This window comes from Ptychodera flava, chromosome 5, assembly GCF_041260155.1.
Source record: "Ptychodera flava strain L36383 chromosome 5, AS_Pfla_20210202, whole genome shotgun sequence".
NCBI lineage: Eukaryota > Metazoa > Hemichordata > Enteropneusta > Ptychoderidae > Ptychodera > Ptychodera flava.
In genome coordinates this window covers 418,289-443,968 of record NC_091932.1, presented here as the reverse complement: position 1 = coordinate 443,968, position 25,680 = coordinate 418,289, and the positions used below count along the sequence as shown (strand labels likewise).

General features: G+C 37.8%; 1 protein-coding gene across 11 annotated transcripts in view; it reads right to left on the bottom strand.

Moving 5' to 3' along the window:
• LOC139132396 (probable 3',5'-cyclic phosphodiesterase pde-5) overlaps window positions 1–24,595 on the bottom strand; it is a 243,066-nt gene extending 218,471 nt beyond the window's left edge. For 3 of the 11 annotated variants that reach the window (XM_070698723.1, XM_070698727.1, XM_070698729.1), the window contains exon 1: window positions 23,646–24,591. In XM_070698723.1, coding sequence (XP_070554824.1) covers window positions 23,646–23,811 — 166 coding nt within the window. In that variant the 5' untranslated portion in view covers window positions 23,812–24,591. Of the gene's footprint in view, window positions 1–23,645 lie in introns of all 11 variants that reach the window. The other 8 variants (XM_070698726.1, XM_070698732.1, XM_070698725.1 and 5 more) reach the window with 6 other exon arrangements.
• Between the last annotated feature and the right edge of the window lie 1,085 nt (window positions 24,596–25,680).

Sequence of the window (25,680 nt, the reverse complement as noted above, 5' to 3'; positions counted from 1 at the left end):
TATGAAGAAGAAGATTTTTTACCAAAACGCCTTTGGCACTAATTTGCATATTTTCAACAATATCAAAAATTCATAAAAAGAGTTTCTCAAAATCATATATTTTATCCACACAACAAATATCAAATCAGTAAGTACTGCAGTTCTCAAGATATTTGAGTGGACGGACGCCTCACAAACGGACATACATACATACATGCATACATACAGACTGACGGTGGATGCCGGACGGATACCCATCCCAATAGCTGCTATAGACTATATTAGTCTGTAGTAGCTAATAAATGAGAGTTAATTACATTCTAATTAAAGTAAACAAGACTTGCTTATCAAGATTTACGTCATAAAAAAACAGCATATCTGTTAGGTTATAAAGAATCTTAAGCTGGAAATCTTTTTATCAGTATTTTCATCCTATTAACAAGGCACATTTTACCTTTCAAATTAACATGGTAAGTAAGTTCTGTTGAATAAGTTGAGACTGTACGTACTCAGAGAAAGCACACTGAAGAGACAAATGTTTGAAACTTAAGAAGTTCAAGGTCATCAAAAGCATCATGTAACACTTTCATTGCACTGTTTACACAGATTGCATAATTGCTATAAATAGCACAGGAGGAATCTTACAGCCCAGCTTTACCATAAAAACCCTATCACTTTGACCACTCTTTTAGTTGACCACTCTATTTTTTTCCTCAAAAAGTAATTTTATTTTATCCTTACCAAGTCAACCATAAATGGAAATTAGAACTTTCTCTATCTCTATTTATTTGACCACCCTATCATGACAAACTATTTTGAGCAATTTCTTTTAGATAACATACAGGGCCTAATAAATGACGGTTCAGAATATGTCAAACTTGGGATTCAGGAAAGTTGCCTTTACATGTTTTAATCCTCCAAGATGGTAAGCATTTCACTATGAACTGTCAAAAAAAGTTGAACTTTCTGATAATTCTACACTAAAATTATTTTGGCTTTGATGATTTCCTAATTAATTCAATTATTTAAAATCATATTACTTATTTTTTTCTGGGTGAATTGATAGGGTTTATACAGTACAAGAATTACATACAATGTAAGTCAAATTTTGACCAAAAATGACAAAAAAATTCCTTAAAAATACACATTTGCATATTTCATCACAATTTGAACAAATCTAAGTTGGGTTATCCCTAGGGACCTGTATACCAAATAACAAAGCTGTCTGACCAGCGGTTATGAAAAAGAAGATTTTTTACCAAAAACGCCTTTTTTGGCATTAATTTGCCTATTTTCGACAAAATCAAAAAATTAAAAAAAATGGTTTCTCAAAATCATATTTTTAATCTACACAACAAATATCAAAGCAGTAAGTCATGCGGTTCTCAAGATATTTGAGTGGACGGACGCCTCACAAACGGACATACATACATACCGGTACATACATACATACATACATACATACAGACTGATGACGGATGCCGGACGGATACCCATCCCAATAGCTTCTATAGACTATAGTAGCTAATAAAACGTGTGCAATCTAAACGCTGATGAACAGCGAGCATGGAGCAACAAAGACTGATGTGGAGCCATGATTTCCAATTTTCTGCTAACCGGACAATTTTTCCTGAATGTTTATTCTGATGAATGAACGACAACAGGAGTAAACTGAGGCGACTCCAACCCAATTTGAAAAGATGGTCCACATTTTACTGCCACTGGCGTTTTCTACAGACAAAACACACAGACAAATGTCATGATGATACTGCAGTATGATGACGTTACCGGGACTGACTTTTTTTTGGAACGTGTTGATTTCATCATGGACGTGTAAGACAAAGATATCCATTTCTTGAACAAAAAAAATTGAAAAAGTGAAATTTAAATATTATCAGTGGTTTCATCTACATGTAACTCAGAAACTGAAGTGATGGTTTTCCGTCTTTCTGACGCTACACACTGATATTGTCTATTGAAAAACAATATGGATAGTCGCTGGGGGTGTGTGTTGGGGAGGGAGGGGCAGAGGAGTCGGTCATACAGTCGATGACGGTGTGCTCGCTGTCATCGGAATTTCATCCGGACGTTTCTAATAGACGTACGGTGATGACGGTGGCACCGAATAATAAGGATGAGGTGTAGACTGGCAATAACGATGGTAGCAATTTATCTGATTAATATTGAACTACATGCTGCCATGTTTGTTCGGTTGATGCTGTCCTATCCCTGCATACCATGCTGTTTGTTCCCGGCGTTATACGGCCTCCCACTACACAACGTCGTATTAGGGCTAATGCTGCCCCAGCTTCGTTGAAGCAACCACTTCGATTGAACAAGGAAGTTTGTGTGTATAGCTGCAGACGTAGGAAATGTGATACCGCACCGTTCAAGCTCTTTCAGGATTTACCGTATTTTTGGTTTTTATTCTTAACTCATCATAAGCAACTTTTGTTATGGTAACAATAAGAAATCATACTGAATCTTTTGTTTTATTTGTGGAATTGATTGAATATGCGTTGTACCTTCAATGAGGTTTAGCTTGGGTGTTCTGTCTGAAAAAAACGTCATATCAGTGGCTATATACGTTTTTCTTGCGCAGCACAACAAAGAGTCCAAGCTGACTCCGTTTTTTGCAGTACATGGCCAAATATCTAAAAGCCTGTTGCAGCAAAGTAACACGTTTCTATGTTGAATATTGCGTGCATTTGAAAATTCCATTGAGGTACGACGCCGTTGGCTTTTAATCAGCATTATTTGATTACAATGTCGGATGTATACCTGACTGAGACCTAAATAAGGTCATAACTTTGACCCTGAGATCATATTTTATCGACCATTCAGGGTGATTTTGGTGACATCGTCTAAGACTCGAGACTGGCAACTTTTAGGTCAAGCCCTGACGTCACATACTCTCAAATAGGCAATTTTTGTTCATTTCAATATTATCTACGCTATCATCAAGCTTACACTGTCAAACTCCGTGTGATAAGAAGCCGTGATACGACCTCTGCTAGGATAATTTCCTATCATTTTGAACATATGATCTTAGACAGAACTAAGACTGTACACTTGTTTCGCACTTGCCATTGGTGGATGGAAATGACGAGAGTGATATCAGAACATATTTCAAGCCTTTTAGCACCCAAATGTCTTGTCACAGGAAGAAGCATAGAAAAGTTGCGCAGTACATCATCTCCCTTTGCTGTCCGTTAGTGTGAAAAAACGGACGACATTCTGGTGGGGTCCTGGGGCCGTCGTCCAAAGGCGAAAATTTTACGCATTGTTCGCATGACAAACTCATGGATGTGTTTAGGGACTGTGATTTTAGTGTCGGGTAATCTATAATACGCCGACACCTCATTTTTGTTCACAGATATCAGCGAAATAAGAAATGAAAAAAAAAGCGATTGGGCAGGTGGACAGAGCAGAAAGTGCTTCCTATTTGTATGTAGACATGACCAAGCCGCAGCTGTTAGCACCTTTAGTGTGATTTATTGTGCGTCGTCTTTGTCATGAATATTGATGACTAGCTAGCCGTTGGGAAGTAGTTTCAGCGTCATTTCTTGTTGGTCGTTTGCAACGGTAACAACTACGGCTATGCCTATCCCACACACAGTTTTCCTATCCGAAGATCAAAAGGAAGCAACCCGCGCTTTCTTTGCTCGATCAGGATGGGAGCTTTGTCTTATTGATCAACGGTCAAGTAAAGTACAGAGACAGGCAGATGGAAACGTAGTGCAGACAGAGATTTTGCCTCCTCCGGAAGTGCCAACGCCAAAAGTACAGAGAGATGAAGGGCTGCCCGAATGTCAACATTGTTTTCGCCAGCCATGCGTCACAGCAAGGGAGCAGAAATGGCTCCTTCGCATCACAACCCCGGCCTGAGAAGAAGCATGTAAAAGACTTTTGGCGGTTGATAGACAAATAGCAAGGCTGGAAAGACCCAAGATATCTGAAGAAGATATGCCATGCCTTGACTAACAGAACGACGTCTTTACCCGCAGGGAAATGCGCGACTGGGTGCTTACCAAAGTTCAAGGTTTATACCCAAATCCCCAAGGCGTTCCTTATTTGGGACACAGGTGGTATTATAACCACAAAAACAGCCCTTCTCAGGACCAAATGCCAAACGGTCCTTTTCAGGACCACTACATGCTCCAAAAAGAGAAAACCGTGTATCGTTGACTCCTTCCCTGGATGTATGTATGCGTGTTAGTATTTGTTGTTTGTAATCTTTATCTAATTGCATTGCTCTGATAAGTCGGTGCGTTATATTTGTCTCGGCAAGTGGGGTAAACATCGCTCTGACCACGTGATAAATTTGAATACTCATGATTGACAGTGTCGTGACATTTGCAAATGGGGGTCAAATGCTCGTTCCGGAACACGCTGTTGAAAATATATGCCGGCTCTGACAAAAATTACGACATTTTCAAAGTTTATTTTCAACCCGACTGCATTTGCTGTATATTCATAGACAATATATGCGACATTTGGTGACATCAAACAGCTTGAACACGGTAAAATGACACGATTCTTGGACCAAACACGGCACGTCCGATCAGTAGCGTGGCTTTTGACATTTGCATAGAATTACAGTAATCCGGCATTTATAGGGGAAGTTCCTGTTTAACAGATTTTTCGATTTTTCAATTTTTATGCAAATTAGGTGAAATAAAAACATTTAATAATTAATAACAGCCAGGTCATGTATCGAATCAAAATATGAAGGGTCAGGTGCACCAGTACTAAGTATGCCTAATATGCCCTGCAAGTTTGAAAAGGCTGTACGCAACGGGTTTGGAGATCTAGCTTTGCAAAGAATTTACGGAAAAAGAAGAGGAAAAAGAAGAAGAAGAAGAAGAAGAAGAAGAAGAAGAAGTGATCCTGAGTAAATACAATAGGGGACAAGCCCCATAGGGCTTTGTCCCCTAAATATTCACTACAATTTTTACAAATTTAACTGAGGTCATCCCAAGGAACATGGATACAAACTTTCAAAGCAATCGGACAAGCTGTTTCAGAGAAGATGATATTTTGACTAAAAACTGAAAAAAATTCCCCAAAAAATACAAACATGCAAATTTCATCCATACATGTATACAACTAATTTACGCTACCTAAAGGAACCTACATACCAAGTTTCAACTAAATCTGATCAATGGTTACTGAGTTTTAGCAATTTGCATGATTTTTCCTTTTTTTGCCTCATTTGCATATTTTTGACACTGACACGTTCATTTGAACAAATTCACATCTCCATCCCTGGGTGCACCTGTACACCAAATACTAAGACGGTAGCTGCTGCGGTTTAGTAGTTTTTGATGTGGACGGACTAACATACATACACACATACATACATACACATAGACAACATGTAAATGAGATGCAAATGAAATGATTCACCTTATACGATAAGCTCTCTTCGGTATACCAAATGAGAGCTAATTATATCATACCAATTGTGCCGACCAAACGTGTATGGACTTAACATGTCTAAAATGTCTAACATACCGGTATGTTTGTATATATCATTTTTGCGTCTCAACGTTAGTCAAATTCAATCATGCGCTAATGTGTCTAAAATGTCTATGTGTATGTGTCTCAACTTCTCAGATATTGTAGGGCTTGTGATTCCTACACGGATTTTCAAATGAGACACAGCTTATTAGTATCAAGACTAGTGAGACAGGGATATACCGTACATCCAAAAGACTCGTGAAGACTTTCAAAAAGTTCTACCGTCGATATGATGACATTGTGGCCAAATATGACACCTCGGTCACTCAAATGATTAGCGACAGCATTCCCGGCTTTGACTTATAACAGTAATTCATATACTGTATCACTTCATACAATATTTAGACAATTTTGGGTCCAATCCTGACGGGTGTAGCATGCTAGCAGGGTATGCTTACCCATTACGGACACCTGGTACCACCACTAACTATCAGTGGTTCAGGATGGTCCTACTTAAATTTGTAAATCTCAAATGTCCCATGGACCTGGTAATGTATTACCTTGAATGAAAATGATTATTGGACCAGTTTAATGTCATATTTACTGTTTATAGTCATGCACGTTTGTCGTACACGTTATAGTCATGCACGTTTGTCGTACACGTTTGGGTTCTATAATCATGCTAGTTTCAAAAATGTGAATCATGCATTTTCACCAACTACTGGCCATAGCTCCCAGTGAAGTTTCCCTCTACTGTTCAATATTGTAGCCAAGAAAATATCACCATCAACGGAAAGATTCTTCAAATTCTGCCTGGCCCTGTGCCAAAGTTAGCACGAGACTAAAACCTGTAAGCTCTGTGATAAAGGCATGTATCTATACAGTCTGTTTTCAGTTGTACCGTGATTGGTATGTCTGGCATATATTCACACTGCCCAAAAGCTTTTGTTATCTTAGATCTCTTGTCTGTTTGCATTGAGACCTGTTATCTATTATATCCATTTCCACCCAACAGCTGTTGTATTCATAACTCTATCTAGATTTACACTCTTGCTGTTTAGGGGAGAACCATTTGATTTCTGGGGGGGGATATGGAGGATTTTGAGAAAAAAAAATTTGTCACCAGGTGAGAGAGAAGAAAGAAAAAATTGATCCTGTCATGGCCTGAGAAAAAAAAATTGTCATAACAGACAGAAGAGAAAAAAAAAATTGTCACAATGCACCAGAAAATAAGCAAAATTTGGAAACCTTATTCTCATGTATTCTTTGCTGGCGCGCCGTCATAGGCGGCGCAAATGTTTTACCACAAGCAATTCTTATGTTTCTTTTCCCAGCACTTATGATATAAGCATGCACTACATAGGTCTACTTTACACCTCAGTACACTCAATGTTTTCCTTCCCTTTTCTGACCCAAGAAATCATATTTCAGGATTTCTGTTGCAATATTTCAATGGCATAGGCACTATCTAAAGGGGACTATTTGACTTCTGTAAATTGTGAAAATTTAAAACACAAGACAGGAGTCAATAAACTAAGTGTTAAAACCAATATATTATTTTCTCAATATAAATTTGTCAGAAAGATGTACCTTGACAATGAAAAATTGAGGAACAACAAATATAATGAAATACAATGTGTGAGCCTTGTTTTTCTGACCACAAACACCGGATCGCAAACATACCATATTCAGGTTTTCATTAGAAGCTGGCAGCTGGAGAAATGACACAAGAAGGTCACAGATTTTCTGTTCCTGTATATTCATTTGTCTTCAGTCTTTGGCAAACAGAACTGTTTTTCACAAATTGTATTGTCATTGTTTGGTTGTTGAATATTGTGACTCAAAAACTGATCATGCATAAAATGTAAAAAAATATTGCAGTGTTCAATGTCATTTTCAAACAGTTTTACTGAGTGCAAAATAAACGAGTGCAAAATAAACTGAAACTCCTCTCAGATCGCACATCAATTTCTCAAAATTTCCAATACGAGAGGGGAAACCCCCTCTCGTGCTCTCCCCCTTGGGGTATTCTAACAGTTTCACTTAGTAAAAAAATTAAAAAACACCTCTCAGATTGCACCAGACTGCACCATTGCACACATCAATATCTTAAAAATTTCCATGCAAGATAGGGGAAAGCCCCTGTAACACTTTCCCCCTAAGCCTCTTGCGTGTTCTCCCCCTGTACTTTCAAATTCTACCCGGTCAATATCCTAGTGAAAACCCTGTCATAATACCCATCCAAATTAAACAATATACTATATGATTAGATACTGCGTGATCTTTTATATCTTTATTTTATTGTGACTTTGAATTTCATTTTGATGTGTTCACCTTTTTTGAACCATCATGAGATAACTGATGATAGTCTAGCAGGGTACATCAGGATTTGAAAGGTCTTAAAAAAAGACTTTACTGTTGCTGTATTTTGTAAAGTTTACAATTTCATGTATTGGTATTTAACTTTTCTAAGTGGGGGATCAGTCAAAATTTCAGAGTTAGAGAGGGAGGTTACTCAAATTCATCATGGTTGGCGAGGGGGGGGGGTCACTCGAAATTTCGGAGTTTCAGGCCGTAAATAATGACAGCTCCCTTATATACAACGCATTACAAACTTGATGACCAATAAAAAAATTTGCACTGCTACTCCATTTGAAAAAAAAAAATGATGCAGATCTGACAGTAGAAAAAAGAAATTGCTGTCACTTTGACAGGAAAAAAAAAATTTGCTCCCATACCCACTTCCTCCATACCCCCCCCCCCAGAAATCAAATGGTTCTCCCCTTAGAGCTTCATCCATAAATTTTGAAGCAGATACTTGAAATCAATGGTAGCCATGCATAGAAACTTGTAAGGCCAATGTACAGTAGTGCTAAATAATTAAGGTGATTGAGGAACAGTCTTCTTGTAACTGACACAAGTTTGAGGGCACTTTATAGTGATACACGTGTATGGAAAGCCGTCACTGTCTTAGGGAGGTGTTTCCAACTCAATAATGTGCATTGGCATCATTATTAAACCATTAACATTATGATGATGTTCATTTACTCTATTGTGATGCCGATTTACACAATAGTGATGTCCATTCACATCATGATGATGTCCATTTACATTATGATGATGTCCATTTACATTATGATGATGTCCATTTACATTATGATGACACCCATTTACATTATGATGAGACGCATTTACATTATGATGATGTCCATTTTCATTATGATGATGGGCATTTACATTATGATGATGTCCATTTACATTATGATGTCCATTTACATTATGATGATACCCATTTACATTATGATGATACCCATTTACATTATGATGAGACCCATTTACATTATGATGATGCCCATTTTCATTATGATGATGGGCATTTACATTTTGATGATGTCCATTTACATTATGGTGATGTCCATTTATATCATGATGATGTCCATTTACATTATGATGATGTCAATTTTCATTATGATGATGTCCATTTACATTATGATGATACCCATTTACATTATGATGATACCCATTTACATTATGATGAGACCCATTTACATTATGATGATGTCCATTTTCATTATGATGATGTCTATTTACACCATGGTGATGTCCATTTATATCATGATGATGTTCATTTACATTATGATGATGTCCATTTACATTATGATGATGTTCATTTACATTATGATGATGGGCATTTACGTTATGGTGATGTCCATTTACATCATGAATATGTCCATTTACATTATGATAATGCCCATTTACATTATGATGATGTCCATTTACATTATAATGATGGTCATTTACATTTTGATGATGTCAATTTACATTATACTGATGTTCATTTACATTATGATGATACCCGTTTACATTATTGTGATGGGCATTTACATTATGATGATGTCCATTTACATTTTGATGATGTCCATTTACATTATGATGATGTCCATTTACATTATAATGATGTTCATTTACATGATCATGATAACCATTTACATATGATGATGCTCATTAACTTTATGGTGATACCCTTTTACATCATGATTTTACCCATTAACATCATGATGATGGGCATTTACATCATGATGATACCCATTTACATCATGATGATACCGGTTTACATTGTAATGATGCCCATTTAAATTATGACGACGCCCATTTACATTATGATGATGCTCATTAACTTTATCGTGATGGCTATTTGCAAACCATGATAATTATTAACATTATGTTTATTCTAAATTTCAATATAAAGGAAAATGAGGGCAACTCCACACATCGGCTCTACCAAGTTTGTTTAATATTACGATATGGTGAATAAAAGGATCACTGCATTTATTTTGTGTTGGATACATGGCGAGAAATCGGTGAATCGATAGTGCTTTGTGATCTGGGTCCCCGGTAAACCGGTTTGTTGATTAAGTGATTCGTCTTAACAGTGTTTCGGAACCAAAAATGGGGTTCCTTCATCAGTTGCTCTCTTGTTTTGTATCCCCTCCGCTTGGTTGTGTGATGATGTCATCTTCGTCCTCGAGGAGAAGCCAGATTCGTTATTGAGAGAGTTAGCCACTATTGACTGACTCTATAGTGAGCGATCGGGTGTGTGGTGTCATATTATAATTAACATGACCCAGCATCGACCGGAGTTCCTGGACACTCATAATGATTTTTGTTTTAGGGCATATTTTGAGCGTTGCTAGTGCTCGTTATGTTAACAGTACATGTTGTACTAATTTGACAACGATTAGTTTGTTTTAGGCAATTAAATCGATCATCCGAACTTTTGGTTTTGTCTCAATTTTAAGTTCATGGACTTTGTATAATAGATTTCGGGTCGACATTGGTGCCTGCTTTCCGGTGTTTGAAAAGCATGTTGTGAAAGGCTGTTTCGAGAAATAAATCTTATTTCTCTGTGTTTAGTCATTCCCAGGTTTCATGGTTTCGTTAACAATATTTGCTGTAAACGGCCTTTGAAATCGGTTTGGTCTGAGGAGAGTATTGGTTTATTTAATTCATGCCGCCAACTTTGATTACTGTAATATGGCAGCTTTCTCAGTTTTTGATTTTCTTTGCCAGATGCTTGTTTTGTATTGATCAGCAATCTTTTTAGCTTGGTTGAGTGCAGTACCAATTCGATGGCAGATTGCATCTTAGTTTTATACGATAAGTTGTGGCATAAAATGGAGACAAAAAAAATCAGATTCCCCGTTGTTAAAACCGCTATCGTGAAACCTTTTAACTGTTTGAGCGATATGGGCAAAGTGTGTTTGAATTAACTCACCGGACTTTTCGGTTGTCGTTCCGGATATCGACGGAATGCTTACTCCTTCACATGTTGGTCAAAGTTACATAACGAGCTATGATTTTGTAAGAAGGATTTGTTTTAGATGTTCGTTTTAGGGCCTATAGACCATGAGGAGTGTCGTTAGAAAACGACTCGAGGGTTGATCCCAGAAGTAAGCTCAGCTGCAGTGATTTTCAGTTCACTCTCCTGTGTTGATAGAGTCCTCCCACAGTCGCTTGGTGGGCTATTCAGCTCTGGGACTATTCGCCCCATAGACGAGTGTACAGAAGCGAGAAACAACCCAAGTCAGGAAATGAAATGGCTATTTCGTATAGGGATTGTGCCACCATGTCATCTTCGACATTCGATTTTACCGTGAAAAGTAGCAAGTTCATCTATCATGTAACCGTCGACCGTTCCCTATCATTCTCAAAATTCATGCTTATGTTTTGACGATGTGTCCGTCGAAGTCGGCCGAAAGTCACACGAAACGAGCGTTTTTGAAGCAAATTAAGTACCAGGTATGAATTTTGAGAATGAAAGGGAACGATCGACGGTTACATGATAGATGAACTTGCTAATTTTCACAGTGAAATCTGACACGGAATGTGACATGGCGTGGTTTTTATAGCCATTCTGTTTCCAGACTTGAGGTGTTTCTCGCTTCAGTACACTCGTCTATGGGGCGAATAGTCCCAGAGCTGAATAGCCCACCAAGGGACTGTGAGTCCTTCCTTATGTGCTCAGTTTAAGCGAGCAGGCCGTACATACGGAGACATCGCTATCTGTGATCGTCTCAGACTGTTTGAGCTTGTTCTATTTGTAGCAAGGGAGGATGTGATTACTGGTTTGAGTATATTTACATTACGTCAACGTCAAAGTGGACCGCTATCTGATAGGTTAATTGGTTTCAGGCACTAAACTTTGATGAAGTTTATTTTGTCCCAATGGTTTCCGTGTAAGAGCCATGGTTAGAATATGAATATATTTTTACACAAAGATAATAGTTGAAATGATCCATGTATCCATGGTTTTTTTTACTACGTTACATATGAGGTAGTCGATGGATACCCCGGAGGGTATTCTCGTGTTTGTTAGCCCTCGACTTAGATCACAAACGATCTTTTCATAAAATGGAGTGTCCGTGCTTGTAAAGTTACCTGACGCTATTTCCAGGGCGCCGGAGGGCTAGCGCCTACTACTAATGTTGGGGGCTTTTGGCGGAAATCGGCTCATAGCCAGTCAACATGGGAATAAAGTTGTTGACCTTGACCCCCAACACTTGTGTCTGTCTGTCTGTATCTTATCAGTACATACTTGTTTTATTGTGGTTTAAATGGGCCGGGTTCGAGGCTGTGAGTGGGACGGTCTACGGACGAGGCTACCTAATAGTTAATCAGAACCCCAGAGCGTTCCCCACCCGCCCTCCCTACCCTAATAGCTTGCAATTGATTGATTTTTTCTCTCTCTCTCTCTCTTCTCTTTCCTTTCGGCTTTGTCGTCTTTAGAGTATGTATCTTATTACGCGTAGAGTGGAGTCAATGTCATCGTCGCTAAATGAGTCCATCACTCCGTGTAGTCTTCGGACCGCCATATCTCCTTCTCCGATTGCGGTTTTTCTCTGTCACAGTGAAACAGGACCTGCCTCTGTTGTTGGAATCTTGGCGTAAGTGTTTGCAGAGATAACTCTCTCAAGATACTATCCATTCTTACTGGATACTGTGTTGAGTATTACTCTCGATCTCCGACAAAAGTTTCAGCTAGACTAGTTTAAACGAATGCGCATGTCTAAGATTTCGCATGGGGTTCTGGGAAATTTGACCATCATAACGAAGTAAATGGCCCACATAACGAAGTAAATGGCCCCCATAACGATGTGATAGAGCATCACCACAAATTGTACGGACATCATCATAAAGTTATGAGCACTATCATAATGTAAATAGGTATCATCATGACACAAATATGGATCATCATGATATAAATGGACATCACAAACATGTGAATGGCCGTCATCATAATGTAAATGGACATCAACACCATGTAAATGCCCATAATCATAATGTCATTTGGTATCATCAAGATGAAAATGGACAGCATCACAATGTAAACGGACACCATCATCAATGTAAATGGTATCACGATAATGTAAATGCCCATCATCACGATGTAAATAGACATCATCATAATGTGAATGGACATCATTATAATGCAAATGGGCATCATCATGATATAAATGGGCATCATCATGATATAAATGGGCATCATCATGATGTAAATGGACATCATCATAATGTAAATGGACATCATCATAATGTAAATGGACATCATCATAATGTAAATGGGTATCATCATAATGTAAATGGACATCATCATAATGTAAATGGACATCATCATAATGTAGAAGAGTATCAGCATAATATAATGGACATCATCATAATCTAAATGGACATCATCACGATGTAAATGGACATCACTATTGTGTAAATCGGCATCACAATAGAGTAAATGAACATCATAATAATGTTAATGGTTTAATCATAATGCCAATGCACATTGTTGAGTTGGAAACAGCTGCCTAAGACAGTGACGGCTTTCCATACACGTGTACGGCCACATCACAGTATCAAAACTGAATCTCTGTAAAGTACAACAGATATTCTTGTAATTTCTGGAATATCAAACTCTTGTTGTATATGAGTCACTTTACAGACACAAATGATGAAAACAAGACCTAGATATACTATATTTGATATATTTTTATCTTAACCGATGTGCATGGTGTGATCAGATCAAAATCAACTTTCTTGAGAATTTTCTTTACACATTTGCAATGTCCCATTAAAGTATCCTTCAAGGTACATGAAGGTTTCTTATGTCCTATTTCATTGCTTGGCATTCTACTCCAGGCACATTTGTCAACGGATAACTTTTCAACAGTTTGGAAATTTTATGTCTTTTGGCAAAACACTGCAGTACCTATGGCAGCTTCTTTTGCTTAGAATTTACATTTCCAAACCTTTATCGATCAGCTTTGAATGAGATTTCTAATCCAAGTTAACAGCATTTGTATCGTTGAATATTTTCATTGCTATATTGCTGGACAGAAATTTTGAATTTTTGTCTAAGTGGTTGACATGGGGGACCCGTAATTCACAACAAAAATACCGTCAAGGACAGTGTGCCAGGGCTCGAAATTACCTTTTTCCCCTGGTAGTCCACTTGGGCTACCATTTTCCGAAGTTGGTAGCCCATGGACAATGGTTGGTAGCCCAAGCATATTTTAGTTCAAGTATATCAATTTTTGTCAACCAGACAATAAAAAGCTATTTTTTACGATTCTGCCCATAAAATGAATTTTCTAGCCATTTGTTGCGACATTTGCACACCTTTAATACCCAAGGAAACAGGCATAATGAACGTTAGTGATACAAAAAGTTTGGTGATCTATTGACAACCGGTACGGTTTCACTGTCAGAGTTGTATGCAAATTTTGATAGTCGTCATGACAACGATACGACCTGCTCAGCACTGAGACATACTGTAGCAGGGCTAAAAATAGACCATGGGCTTCCTCTAGGGAGGAGGCATATAATTTCTCTGTAATTGTGATTGATATATTATGATCAAAATGCAACAAGATGCATTTTCACTGGCTATCATTTCCTGTGCCTGTCATTCAAGTGCGGCAGTTCAGATATTGAAACTGCTTTTCGCAGCACGGTCGTCTGCATAATTTGCATAACAAAGTCATAGTCTGGTCTTTCTGTGTCCGCTGGGTTTGACTGCATTTAGCTGGTCCCAAAGTGACAGACCGGACATGGCATGCCAAGTACTGAATTGACTGAATTGCAGGTCCCAGGCTTTGGTAGTCCATGCGGGCTACCATTTCATGGATTTTGGTAGCCCCAGGGAAAAGTTGGTAGTCTGTGGACGCGGGACTACCGCTAATTTCGAGCCCTGTGTGCTCATATTTGGTTTGAATTAGTCCATTCAAGAAATATTTAAACCAGAAAAACAAGAATGACAAAAGTAAATGAGGTCTGAAAATTTAGGTACTGGAGGTAAACTTTAGCAACATGAATAGCAGAGGAATGTTTCAATACAGTCCCTCTTAGTTTGAGCAGGTCTACCAATATGTAACAGTTCATGAACAATAACAGGAATGGCTCATAAGCTGTTTCAGTTATTGCCACCACTACTACACATAGTAGGTACACTGCATACAAAAATGTTAGAGATCATAGAAGCTCTGACTCAGATGTGTAGGCTGTTTCAGTTACTACCATCAGTGACTCCTGAACATTTGCAGGATTTCCCCTTTTTCTTACCTCATTTGCATATGTTTGACACTGACATGTTCACTTGAACAACATCACATCTCAACCCTTGAGTCTACCTGTACATCAAATACTAAAATGGTAGGTGTGGCAGTTTAGGAGCTTTTGTGTGGGACGGACATACATCTGCACATGCATACATACATACAAACACACAAATAAACATACAGACACCACTGACTCACCATATAAACTCTTTTTGGTACATACCGGTACATACTAAATATGAGCTAATAAAATTCAGTTATCAAACACTCAACTTTTCCCAAGCCTGGTAAGTTTCTTTGCATAAATACTGCCACATTTTACCACACATGATTTGTACATTTTACTATTCATGATTTTGAAATTTTATCACAATCATGATTTGTACCAGTGTAACACTTACTATGAAGATTACAGTAATATATTGCTTAGATTAAAAGGAGTGAAAGGCACATTTAACCAGCTGCAACAAATTTATTGAAAAAGAATTTGTCCTCACTCTTCAGTATACAAAATTTCAGTATCTTTTAATAGATACAGTACTTGAAACTAAGCTAAAAGCTGTCAAAGTGCTCAAGATTCATAATTTGAACAATTGACAAGGTTAGACGTTGATACATGAGTCAGTGTGTTGACCACAGCTCCCTATACGTGACTGAAAAAATCTGACATGACGTCAATCTTTCAAAGCAATGTGGTCATGGACATCTGTGGTGACAGCTCCAGCTAGCATTGTATTGTAACTTAAAATGATTCCCTCATCAATGTTCATATTATCCTGGTCAACAATCTAGCTGCTACAGGTTTCCACTGGCTGTTTACAGCTCCGGGCAAAGAAAAATTAAAACAATTACTTAACTGAGAGCTCCTAAAAGATTTTCTGCGCTGTAGTAATTGTGTTATTTAGCAGCATGCAGCATAATATTAGTATAAGTAGCTCACATATATTATAGAAATAATGGACAGTGCGCTGACCATTAATGTTTATTTATGGACGCGGGCGAGAGGATTAACGCGCAAGGCTTGCCCGAGCCCGTTAATTTTGGCTTTCCTCTCGCCCGCGCCCATAAATAAATGTTGATGGTCAGCACAGAGTCAGCTGTTATTTCTATTATATTATCAACGAACCCCAAAAAAACGTCAAAATTTATGCAATTTCCCATGCGAACGACAACGGGGCCCCAGAACTTGTCAATGAGTAGTGCATGCCTTGCAAAAAATGTGCAAATCCGGAGATTTTTTTGAAAAAAGTGTCTAAACTTGGCCCACAAGTGCTCCATTTTATTTTGTGATTCATTATGATCTTTGTACAAATCACAATTTTCGTTTTAGCAGTAAAGGTACTATGTTTACGATATTATTCATATTCACAGTGCGGACGCAGATACCCGAGACGCGCAAAATCGATTTTCCTTCGTGGGTGGTATCGAACACGAAAATTTCAAAAAAAAATCACTTAATCTAGCTACACATTGTAAAGAAATATCGCCTATTGTTCATCGAATATTCAACTTATGTTACTTATAACTAGGCAAATTGAAAGATTGTACAGGTCGTCCTTGCAAATCCCTAAAACAACAGCTAAAGCCCATGCGTGAAGGTTGCCCTCTAGCGACGACACTCATTGTAGCGTTTCTCCAAGAATCTCATCCTGAACTTTTGCGCTGGAAAAGTATCTCCCCTATAAAAGTGCAGAAAATTAAGCATAAAAAATAGGCGATTTACTGAAGCCTTGTCTCTGAAGTGGTCAATATAAATTTACTATAAACATAAATGAACTATTACTGATTGTCACTGATTTTTCTGAAATGCACACTTGCATGTAAAGGGGAAAAAATTACAAGAATCACAGCATCAAGGCTTTACCTGAGTGCAATTATTTTAACAATTATTGTTCTAAAAGTACAGGTTTAATTAATGATGAGGTTATGCGATTTACCTAACTAAAATACGTATTTTTTATAAATCTATTACAATTTGATGCAATAAGTATCTTATAACAATATAACAACAATATAAACTTTATTTTAACTCTATAGCCTTGATAGGTATACGCCTCTTTTCACGAGGGTCGAGCACAAAGAAAACTTACACACAGAAGACAAAGTACAGGATAACAATAACATTACAACACAGACAGGTTTCATGTAAAAGTGTCGAAAAAGCATTGTCAATAAAATTTGTAACAAGCCTGCTTAAAAACTCTAACACTTGTACAACTTCTTATTGCTGTAGGCAAATTGTTATACAGGTAATTACTCGAAAAGACTGATTTAACAATTCGGTTCTAGCAAATTGAACATGTAGAGCTTTATTACTAACAGATCTTAAAGATCTTTGTGGATCTTTGTACTATGTTATCATATCCTGGATGTATGGAGGAGACTGGCCACAAGCAGTCTATACCATTGTAGAAATGTAAACATTTCAATGGATGAGGTACCGATGTCACAATTCAAAATCAGTCTCATTGCCTGCTTTAAAAGACAATTCAAGTGATCCATATCCTTTTGACTACAACAACCCCAAACACCGAGACCATAATCAAAATATGGTAAAATGAAACTGTTATAAAACTGACACCTTGCTGAAACTGATAAAAATCCTTAAATTCTGGCAAGAAAATACAGATTACTCTTTATTTTTTCACAATACTATCAACACGTGATGTCCATGTTAAATGACTCTGAATCTTCCACACCAAGCAGCTTTTCGCTTTCTACATTTTCAATATCATTGTCGCCATCTTATGATGGAACTTTGAGTTCATTTTCAATCAAAATTCATAAAATTGCAGCAAATCTAGATTGTAATAATGATTAATGTCTTTAATGGCAATAAATCTTTGTTGTAATGACATGTCAAAAAGAAATTTAAATGTTTCAGTCTGGTCACGCATCACGCTCACTGGCCATCAGTTCATGTAGTGTTGATCTGAAAGAATAAGTTCACACCATTTATTAATACATGCATACAAAAAACCAGCAAATTTATCATTTTTTATACATATGTTTTAAAAGTATTTGTCAATGATTATTCATTAAGTCCTCAGTCAATTGTTAGGACACTTTAGTGCGTGAATTTTATAAAGAATGACACTCTTTGAAAATTATCTCTTCGATGGATATACATGCATGATATATTAACAGATATCAGTAGCAGATATTGTTATTTAAAACAAAGGATTTTTCTCTATCTCAAAACATCCTTCCCTATCAGCTGTTCTGTGGAATCGTCCCGACTTAATGTCAGCATGCTCTCATTTATTTCTGATAGGATCTCATCTCACAAACTTAATGCACATCTGAACTCCCAATAGACTCCCTATACTTGATATGAACTTCAGCCTACTTAGTATACCGGTACAGCATCGCCCTCTAGACTATCATTTTCTCTAATGTGTACAGGTGACTCTAAAGTAAATAGTAAACACCTATTGCCTGGTCATGAGGGCTATAGCGACCGTCTATTACCCCGAGGGGCCGTGTGTTACCAGAAACACATCGCTATTCCCCGAGGCCGTAGGCCGAGGGGTATAGCGATGTGTTTCTGGTAACACACGGCCACGAGGGGTAATAGACGAGCGCTATAGCCCGAATAAAGACCAGGCTATAGGTGTTTTATAACACACCACATGCTCATGTTGTATTGTTATATAGTTTTTAATGTGTTTTGATATTTTGCACCGCAACAATCCATTGTGACAAGTTTACTGGGCGATGTTTCCACAGCGCTTTCAGTTGTACACAGTACCACTTTCTTTCCAAAAAATATTCTAAGCATACCTAGCGACATCCTTAATCTTAATCTTCTCCGTCGATGAGCTATTCAAATTCCTACGCTGTTGGAATGTTGGAAAATGTTGGAAAATCTGCTTTAGAGAATGTGTCGTCACCTATCCCGGACGCACATCACCTATTAGTCATCCGCCTTTGTTGCAAAGCCGCAGACGACACTACGGTCACGTGACCAGGCACTTTTCCAAATTTGGTCAGAACTATTTCCTTAGGGAAATAGCTTTTCAAAAAATACCCTCTGACGTCACTTTTGTCAATTTGGTGGGGACTAGCCGTATCTATTTTCTCGTCACGTGACGTATTCTGGCGAATCGCGACACGGAATGAGCAGGTGGCGTGTTATAATCACTGCTATGGCTAAAGACGCGGGTCATAGGAAGGGGACTTTGTTTTTCTTCATGTTACTATGTCACATTGGAGACACTCAGAGAAAAATCAAGAGAAGAATCGGAAATTGTACCAAAACATGCCAGAAGATCGTTATTGACGACAGACTATAACAATGGATTCAGAGACGTATTAGAAGCCATCAATGCTGGTTCATTAAGTAAACTATAGCTTATTGCCAGGAAAATCCATCTCCGAACTCGGCTATATGTGTGTACAGCGGCTATTCCATTTCCCAACTTCCTATATTTCTAATGCATACTAAAGCAGCCATCGCCGTGTATCAAACCGCAAGTGACAGTGGCTCGAGGATAACTTGCATGTTATTTATTGTTTTTGAAATACCGCGACGTTTATAACTATTCTACATGACTATACATTAAGTAAGCAACAGAAGATTGTCAACTTAATGCTACCCTAACAAATAACTGGATTAAACGACCATGATACTAAATGAAAATATTGTGAACGAAGTTGTCATCATTGATATCGCCTGGAAAGTTGATGTACTTCCAGTTTTCAGGTGTCTGCATTTCAACCGCTATCATACTGTCAAATGACCTCCTCCAGAAGCTATATTCACAAAATCTATTCCTATACATGGACTGTTAAGAAAATTACTAAAATTGTTCAAGATAAGGCCGTGAGACGAAGATGTTCACATCAGAAAGCAGGACATACTACCCACAACTTTCTCCTAACGATGCAATCCATTATCATCAGCAATGTCAATTTTCTTTGGGCATATTTACATTGTTTAGAGGAGGATTACTGCATGAACGGTCAATTTTGATCGGAGACCATTATTCTTGAGAAAAGATTACGTAAAATATTCGATCTCAAACTTACCGGGCGAAATTAAACGAAAATTTGGAGAGCTCCACCTACCTGAACCGTCACCCAGTCAGTCTGATGTTGCTCTGAAGCGCACGCCAGGACCCCTTGGCAACGATGGAATTTGGCATAAGCATGCTTAGCAACAACGGAAAAATCGCATATCTGTGTCCGCACTGTCACAGGCATGTAAACAACTGTGTATTTGTGGGCAGTCATGTGGTTCAGCTCGACCAATTAAAATGTGATGAACTGGGCATGGTAATATAATGCAAAATAGTAAAGTTTAATTTGGATGCTTGAATGCTAATGGTAGTATAGGATTATGCCAGATAAAAATTCAAGCAAATTTACACAAAAACTATTGTGAGTCAAATCACCAAATCAGTTAAACATGACAGCACAATGAAGAAGAACGAAAAAATTCCTAACTCAGAAAAATTGATCTGTATCAATCAAAAAATAAATTATATACATATGTGCATGACAGTACATTTTATTGTCCTAAAATTTTATACAGTCAGTTTTGGCACATGGCTTTGCAAATTTTCAACTGAAGCAATTGTAGTAAGTGTGGTGTCATGGGATCAATCCATAAAAATTTAAATCATGGTATATTTATCCTTGCACTGAGTACAAACTCTGGAGCAAGAGGGATATAAATTTTTGGTTATAAAGGCAAAAGTTAAGCTCGATATGCAATGTATAAACTGATGAGGGTATAATTAAGAAGTGAAATTCAGTTATATGTTCCAAACGTTTCTTGCCAAGCCACTGTCATCTGAAGTACAAAAGATCTTTCTGATGCATGAAATTACTTCTCTTAATTTTTGCATTCCCTTCATGAAGAAAAGAATCAATGATCTTAGAAATTAGAAAGAGGACTATTCAAGCAGTACCGGTAAATTTTAAACACATAAAAACAAAAAAAAAATCTGTGAAACATTGGTGGGGGCCGATTGGCAACATGGATTTGACCTTCTTGGAATATGGTAGCTACAATGTAGGATGTACTTGTGCCCACATATAAGTTAAATGTAGCATCAATTTTTCAGAAATCACAAATTTCTCTGACTAATCACCTTGGTTTACAATCTTTCATTGATCTAGCTCACAGCTAGCCAGATCTTTTCATAGCTTGAAGCCAGAAAATATTGTAATTGCATGATCGCTCGTAACTTAGTACATTTCAGTCCAAAGGCTGCCTTTGTATATGTTGTAAGTGGTCTGATAATTTAAGAGGGAAATGCAAAATTATAATTTACATAATCACACTCCCTCTATCCACAAGCATTTCAACAGAACTATAACATTATAACTCCACTATATGGTTCACAAATCAATATAGTCAAATGGGCTATATTATTGACATTGAACCCATACAATATTACAAAAGAATATTACCACGGACATCTTCCCAAATCATATCCAAGTTTGAACATTATAAATTAGCCCTGGCATGTCTGAGAAATGATATATAAAGGCACAGTGGAACATGAATAGACGAAGCAAAATTTACAGACCCTACACTGGGTTTCATCCAACAGGCACTGAACTCTTACTGGTATCATTTATTTTAAATAGATTTAATGTCACCTACATGTACTCTTTTGGTAAACATACAACAAAGATTAATTTGCATGTTTCACAAAGTTCCAGTTGACAACCTTAAGTGTTGATTAATGACAAAGATTTAAGTATGTCAATTCATGTCAAGAATGTACCTATAGGAGTCAAGATAAAAACTACCAGAACAAATAGACTTTATCAAGAATGACATATTTGCACTACTTGCAATGACAACGGTATGTACAACACAGTATGGTATATGTATCTAGGCTGGCTATACCTAATTAAAGACAGCAAAAGAAATTGGATGCCCTTCTCCAATGAGCCAAACAGACTACTTGAATGGTCAATATTTGATTGTCAATTCAACAATTACTTGTGCAGCATCAATGCAAGACTGGTTTCTCAACAACACTAACAAAGACCAAAGTGTATTTATAGCTAACTAGATTAACAATGCTTTCCTATCAAAAGTTTGATTTTCTTTACCTTTCAATCCGAGATGATTACTGACTCTTAGTTTTGTACAAATATCAATTATATTTTGAAACCTAAGATGTTGATCTAGGTGTGAACCAATTTAATCACTGCGTTGGCTGTACAAATGTGACAGACAAACCAACTGTCCAAAGGCACACAACACATGAATACCAAACGTCAATGACGTACTTGAGCATGCATCTATTATTTAGCTAACTGTACAGGACAACAATAGGGCTTAAAGGGTAGGATTGAATGCATCTCACAGTAATTCAGACAAACCATTTTGCCTTAAAGTAGCCAAGGGTGCAAATTAAAACACTCAGCAGTGACCATGCTTTGCTATGGCAATCTGACAATATCATTGCACAATTTTTTACTTCTCAGTAAACTAGTACAATGGTGTGAAAGTTTTGATGAGCAATATTGGAACTTTATAAGAGAGACAATAAATTATTGATAGGGTTAGTACAAATTGTGTGATCATAGCATTAATATTTTGAGGTTTTAAAATTGTGTTTTATCAAAAACCCAGGCTTAAAATTTATGGTGGCCTTTGTCCAATGTTATCATTAAATTTGTTGACACTACCATGACAGTTCCCAAGCCCTATGATCACCTATCTGTGGCATGACCTTTCATGATTGAAACGCTAAGGAACGCTGTTGAGATACTGGTACATATTTTTTGGACGTGAATTAATCATTTTTTTGTTCTGCACATCATCTTGTATATGTTAATATAGTATTAATATTTTCTAGAAGCCAATTCAATAGCACAATAAAAAAAAACCACGTTTTTAAATCAGTCCACTGTGAAGTAAACACTACTGGTACTGGTTCCCCTAGGATATGATTCATAATAACCCTTCAAAGGCTTGTATATCCTATTACCATGGTAACAACTACCAGATCCTTGCTTGACAAACTGTAGATAGGTTTTTAGCATCTGTAGGCATTGACAAATTAGTTTATGCTTCTGGCTACATTATTGGGTTTTATACAAAAAACAAGAGAAATCAAAGCCATGGTAACATTGCCATATTTACCTGGGTCATACCTAGCAACTCGGCAGAGATGCCCTTCAAACTTCCATAACGACCGAAACATATAGCATTAAAATGGTACGTGCATGCATGTATGTACGAGGACATCGACACACTCACTCACTCTCTCTCTCTCTCTCTCTCTCTCTCTCTCTCTCTCTCTCAGGATAAGGGGAATGTGTCGCTTTGACGTAATCACAATGAAATGGACTTAAGAAACACACAGCGGTTGTTGAGAAAGATACAATGCGTTGCCTTACACGAAATATATTGCGGCAATAATATTGGCGCTGTCGTGGTACTTTGATACTGAATGCTCAGAGAATGAAAGTGTTGCCATGCGCTCTTTCGATGGCGAGATGAAGATAGCGTTGCTATACGACCGGGGCTCTGGTCCAGCGAGAGTGCTCAACTCTGAAATCGGTACGTTCCCGGAAACTAAATCAGGTCCATCACACATAAAATAAGAGAACTGATATGATACTTACCAGTGACGATCATATGATCCGGGTGTACTGAAGTGAATCGTGATGACGTCCCCACATATGTTGCAGCCTGACTCCTGAGCGGTTTAGACAGCGGACTTGCCCCTCTTTTATTGAGAGGGAGCGGTGGTAATCTACGGTTTCCAACTTGCCTAGCTGGACTAGACATATTTGTTGTTCCAATGTTGTCCCGACTTACACGATTCGCGAAACCCAAGTTTGCGAGGTTCTAATCCCCGTATTTCTATTGCGTATGAATAGATTAACCTCAACGATGACATACTTTCACGCCGCCGTTTGACACAAACATTATTACTGTCGTATTGAGGCCGAGAATTCCGTTGAAGTTTACACCACGCCTCTCACCATAATGTGTCCCTGCAGATGGCTGCCAAACCTCTTAGCGTATGCTAGAGTATAACGACCTCGAAGAAAATTGATAAAATGATAATTTTAAGTTTATCACACTCGGGTCCAACTGCCACTCGCACGCCCACCACAACAGAAGCGTGAGCTGGCGTTTGCGGCCGGCCGCTGTGTTGCCACTGGAACGTTCTCCTGCCGTGAACCCGCGGGAAATTCTGAATGTCTCAAGCCGAAATGTCGTCCAACTAGTTTCAGAAGTTAGTGTCAACCCGATTTGTCACAAAGCAGTTGTAATCTCCGCATGCACCAACAAAAAGATGGACGGTCACGTTCAACGTTCAATGTTTATGCTTGAACACGTATCTGAATATCTTGACGATGTTGCCACACTGTCACTGCACTTTACATAGGATCGCTGCGCTGACAGAGATTATGGTCGGTACCATTCGCGTACGGGGTGAGCAGAGTCGGTACTGAAGACGTACGGTATGTACGTATGGCATAGAGATGTCTTTGGCAGCTTCATGGGCAGACTAATACTATTATGGAGGGACTCGGGGCAGATAGAGGCCCTGGTTGCGTCGCGTCGTCAGTTTGAACTGACGACAGTGACGGTAGAGTTCCTGTTCGGTACTCGCAATTAAGGAATGTGGCAACCAAGGGAGTGGGTTGGGGTTTGTATGAAAGCATACAGTTTTGGCCCTTCATTTATTGACCTGTCAAATGTTTCTATGGCAACCATTTGTGCAATAAAATTAGTTTCCAACTGTGCAGATTAAATTGACCTTTTCAAGCTCCTCTGTCATTTCATCAATAAAATCACTATTTCATTATATCTATCTATGGTACTAGCTTCATGATAAATGTGACCCATGCAATCCAAACATATCATTGCGGGTATCTCAGGAGAATCCAGTGTCTATATGGTTTATTTTGGGGGACTGTAAATCCCAAATCATGTAAAATAATCAAAAGGGCTGGGCCATGGCTCCACACTCCAAATTCAACACAAGTACAGGGATACAAGGATTTAGATTAATGGTATTTTAAAAGCAAAATTTCTACAGAACATATTCAAGTTGCAATTATGCATTAAGTAACAGAAAAAAATAGCGTCAATGACACTGCTCACATTTGGTTACATGTGGCAAGCAAGAATGAGTGTATATACATGATATTCAACACGCTTCTATTTACCTTAGCTTGTGATATTTAAATTCAAGTGCATTTGAACAAATTTTTTCATACACCGTCCATTGAAGTATGAAATGGTTGGCAAATTGCAACTGCATGTTGATCACACACACTTACACAATACCATGCAACCTAGTACATCATAACTAGTGATAAAATCAGCCATACCAAACTAAACGTGTCCCTTTTAAAATTTGGAAAACATAAAATTAATCATATGTAGACAATATTTGGTCTCTCGTAACAGTCTGTAGTTGCACAATCGAAGACTATAACGGGCATTTCTCACCTTCCACTGTTAATGAAGCTGCCACACCTAAATGATAATGGTATTTCCCTGCCACCAAGTTAAACAAGCATTGCAGTGACATAGACAAATGAGGAAATTTCCATACACAAACATTTAGCAAGAAACCTGAAGCATCAGATATGTACATCTGTTTAAAGCTATTCAAACCGATTTTCAAAGCATCAAACC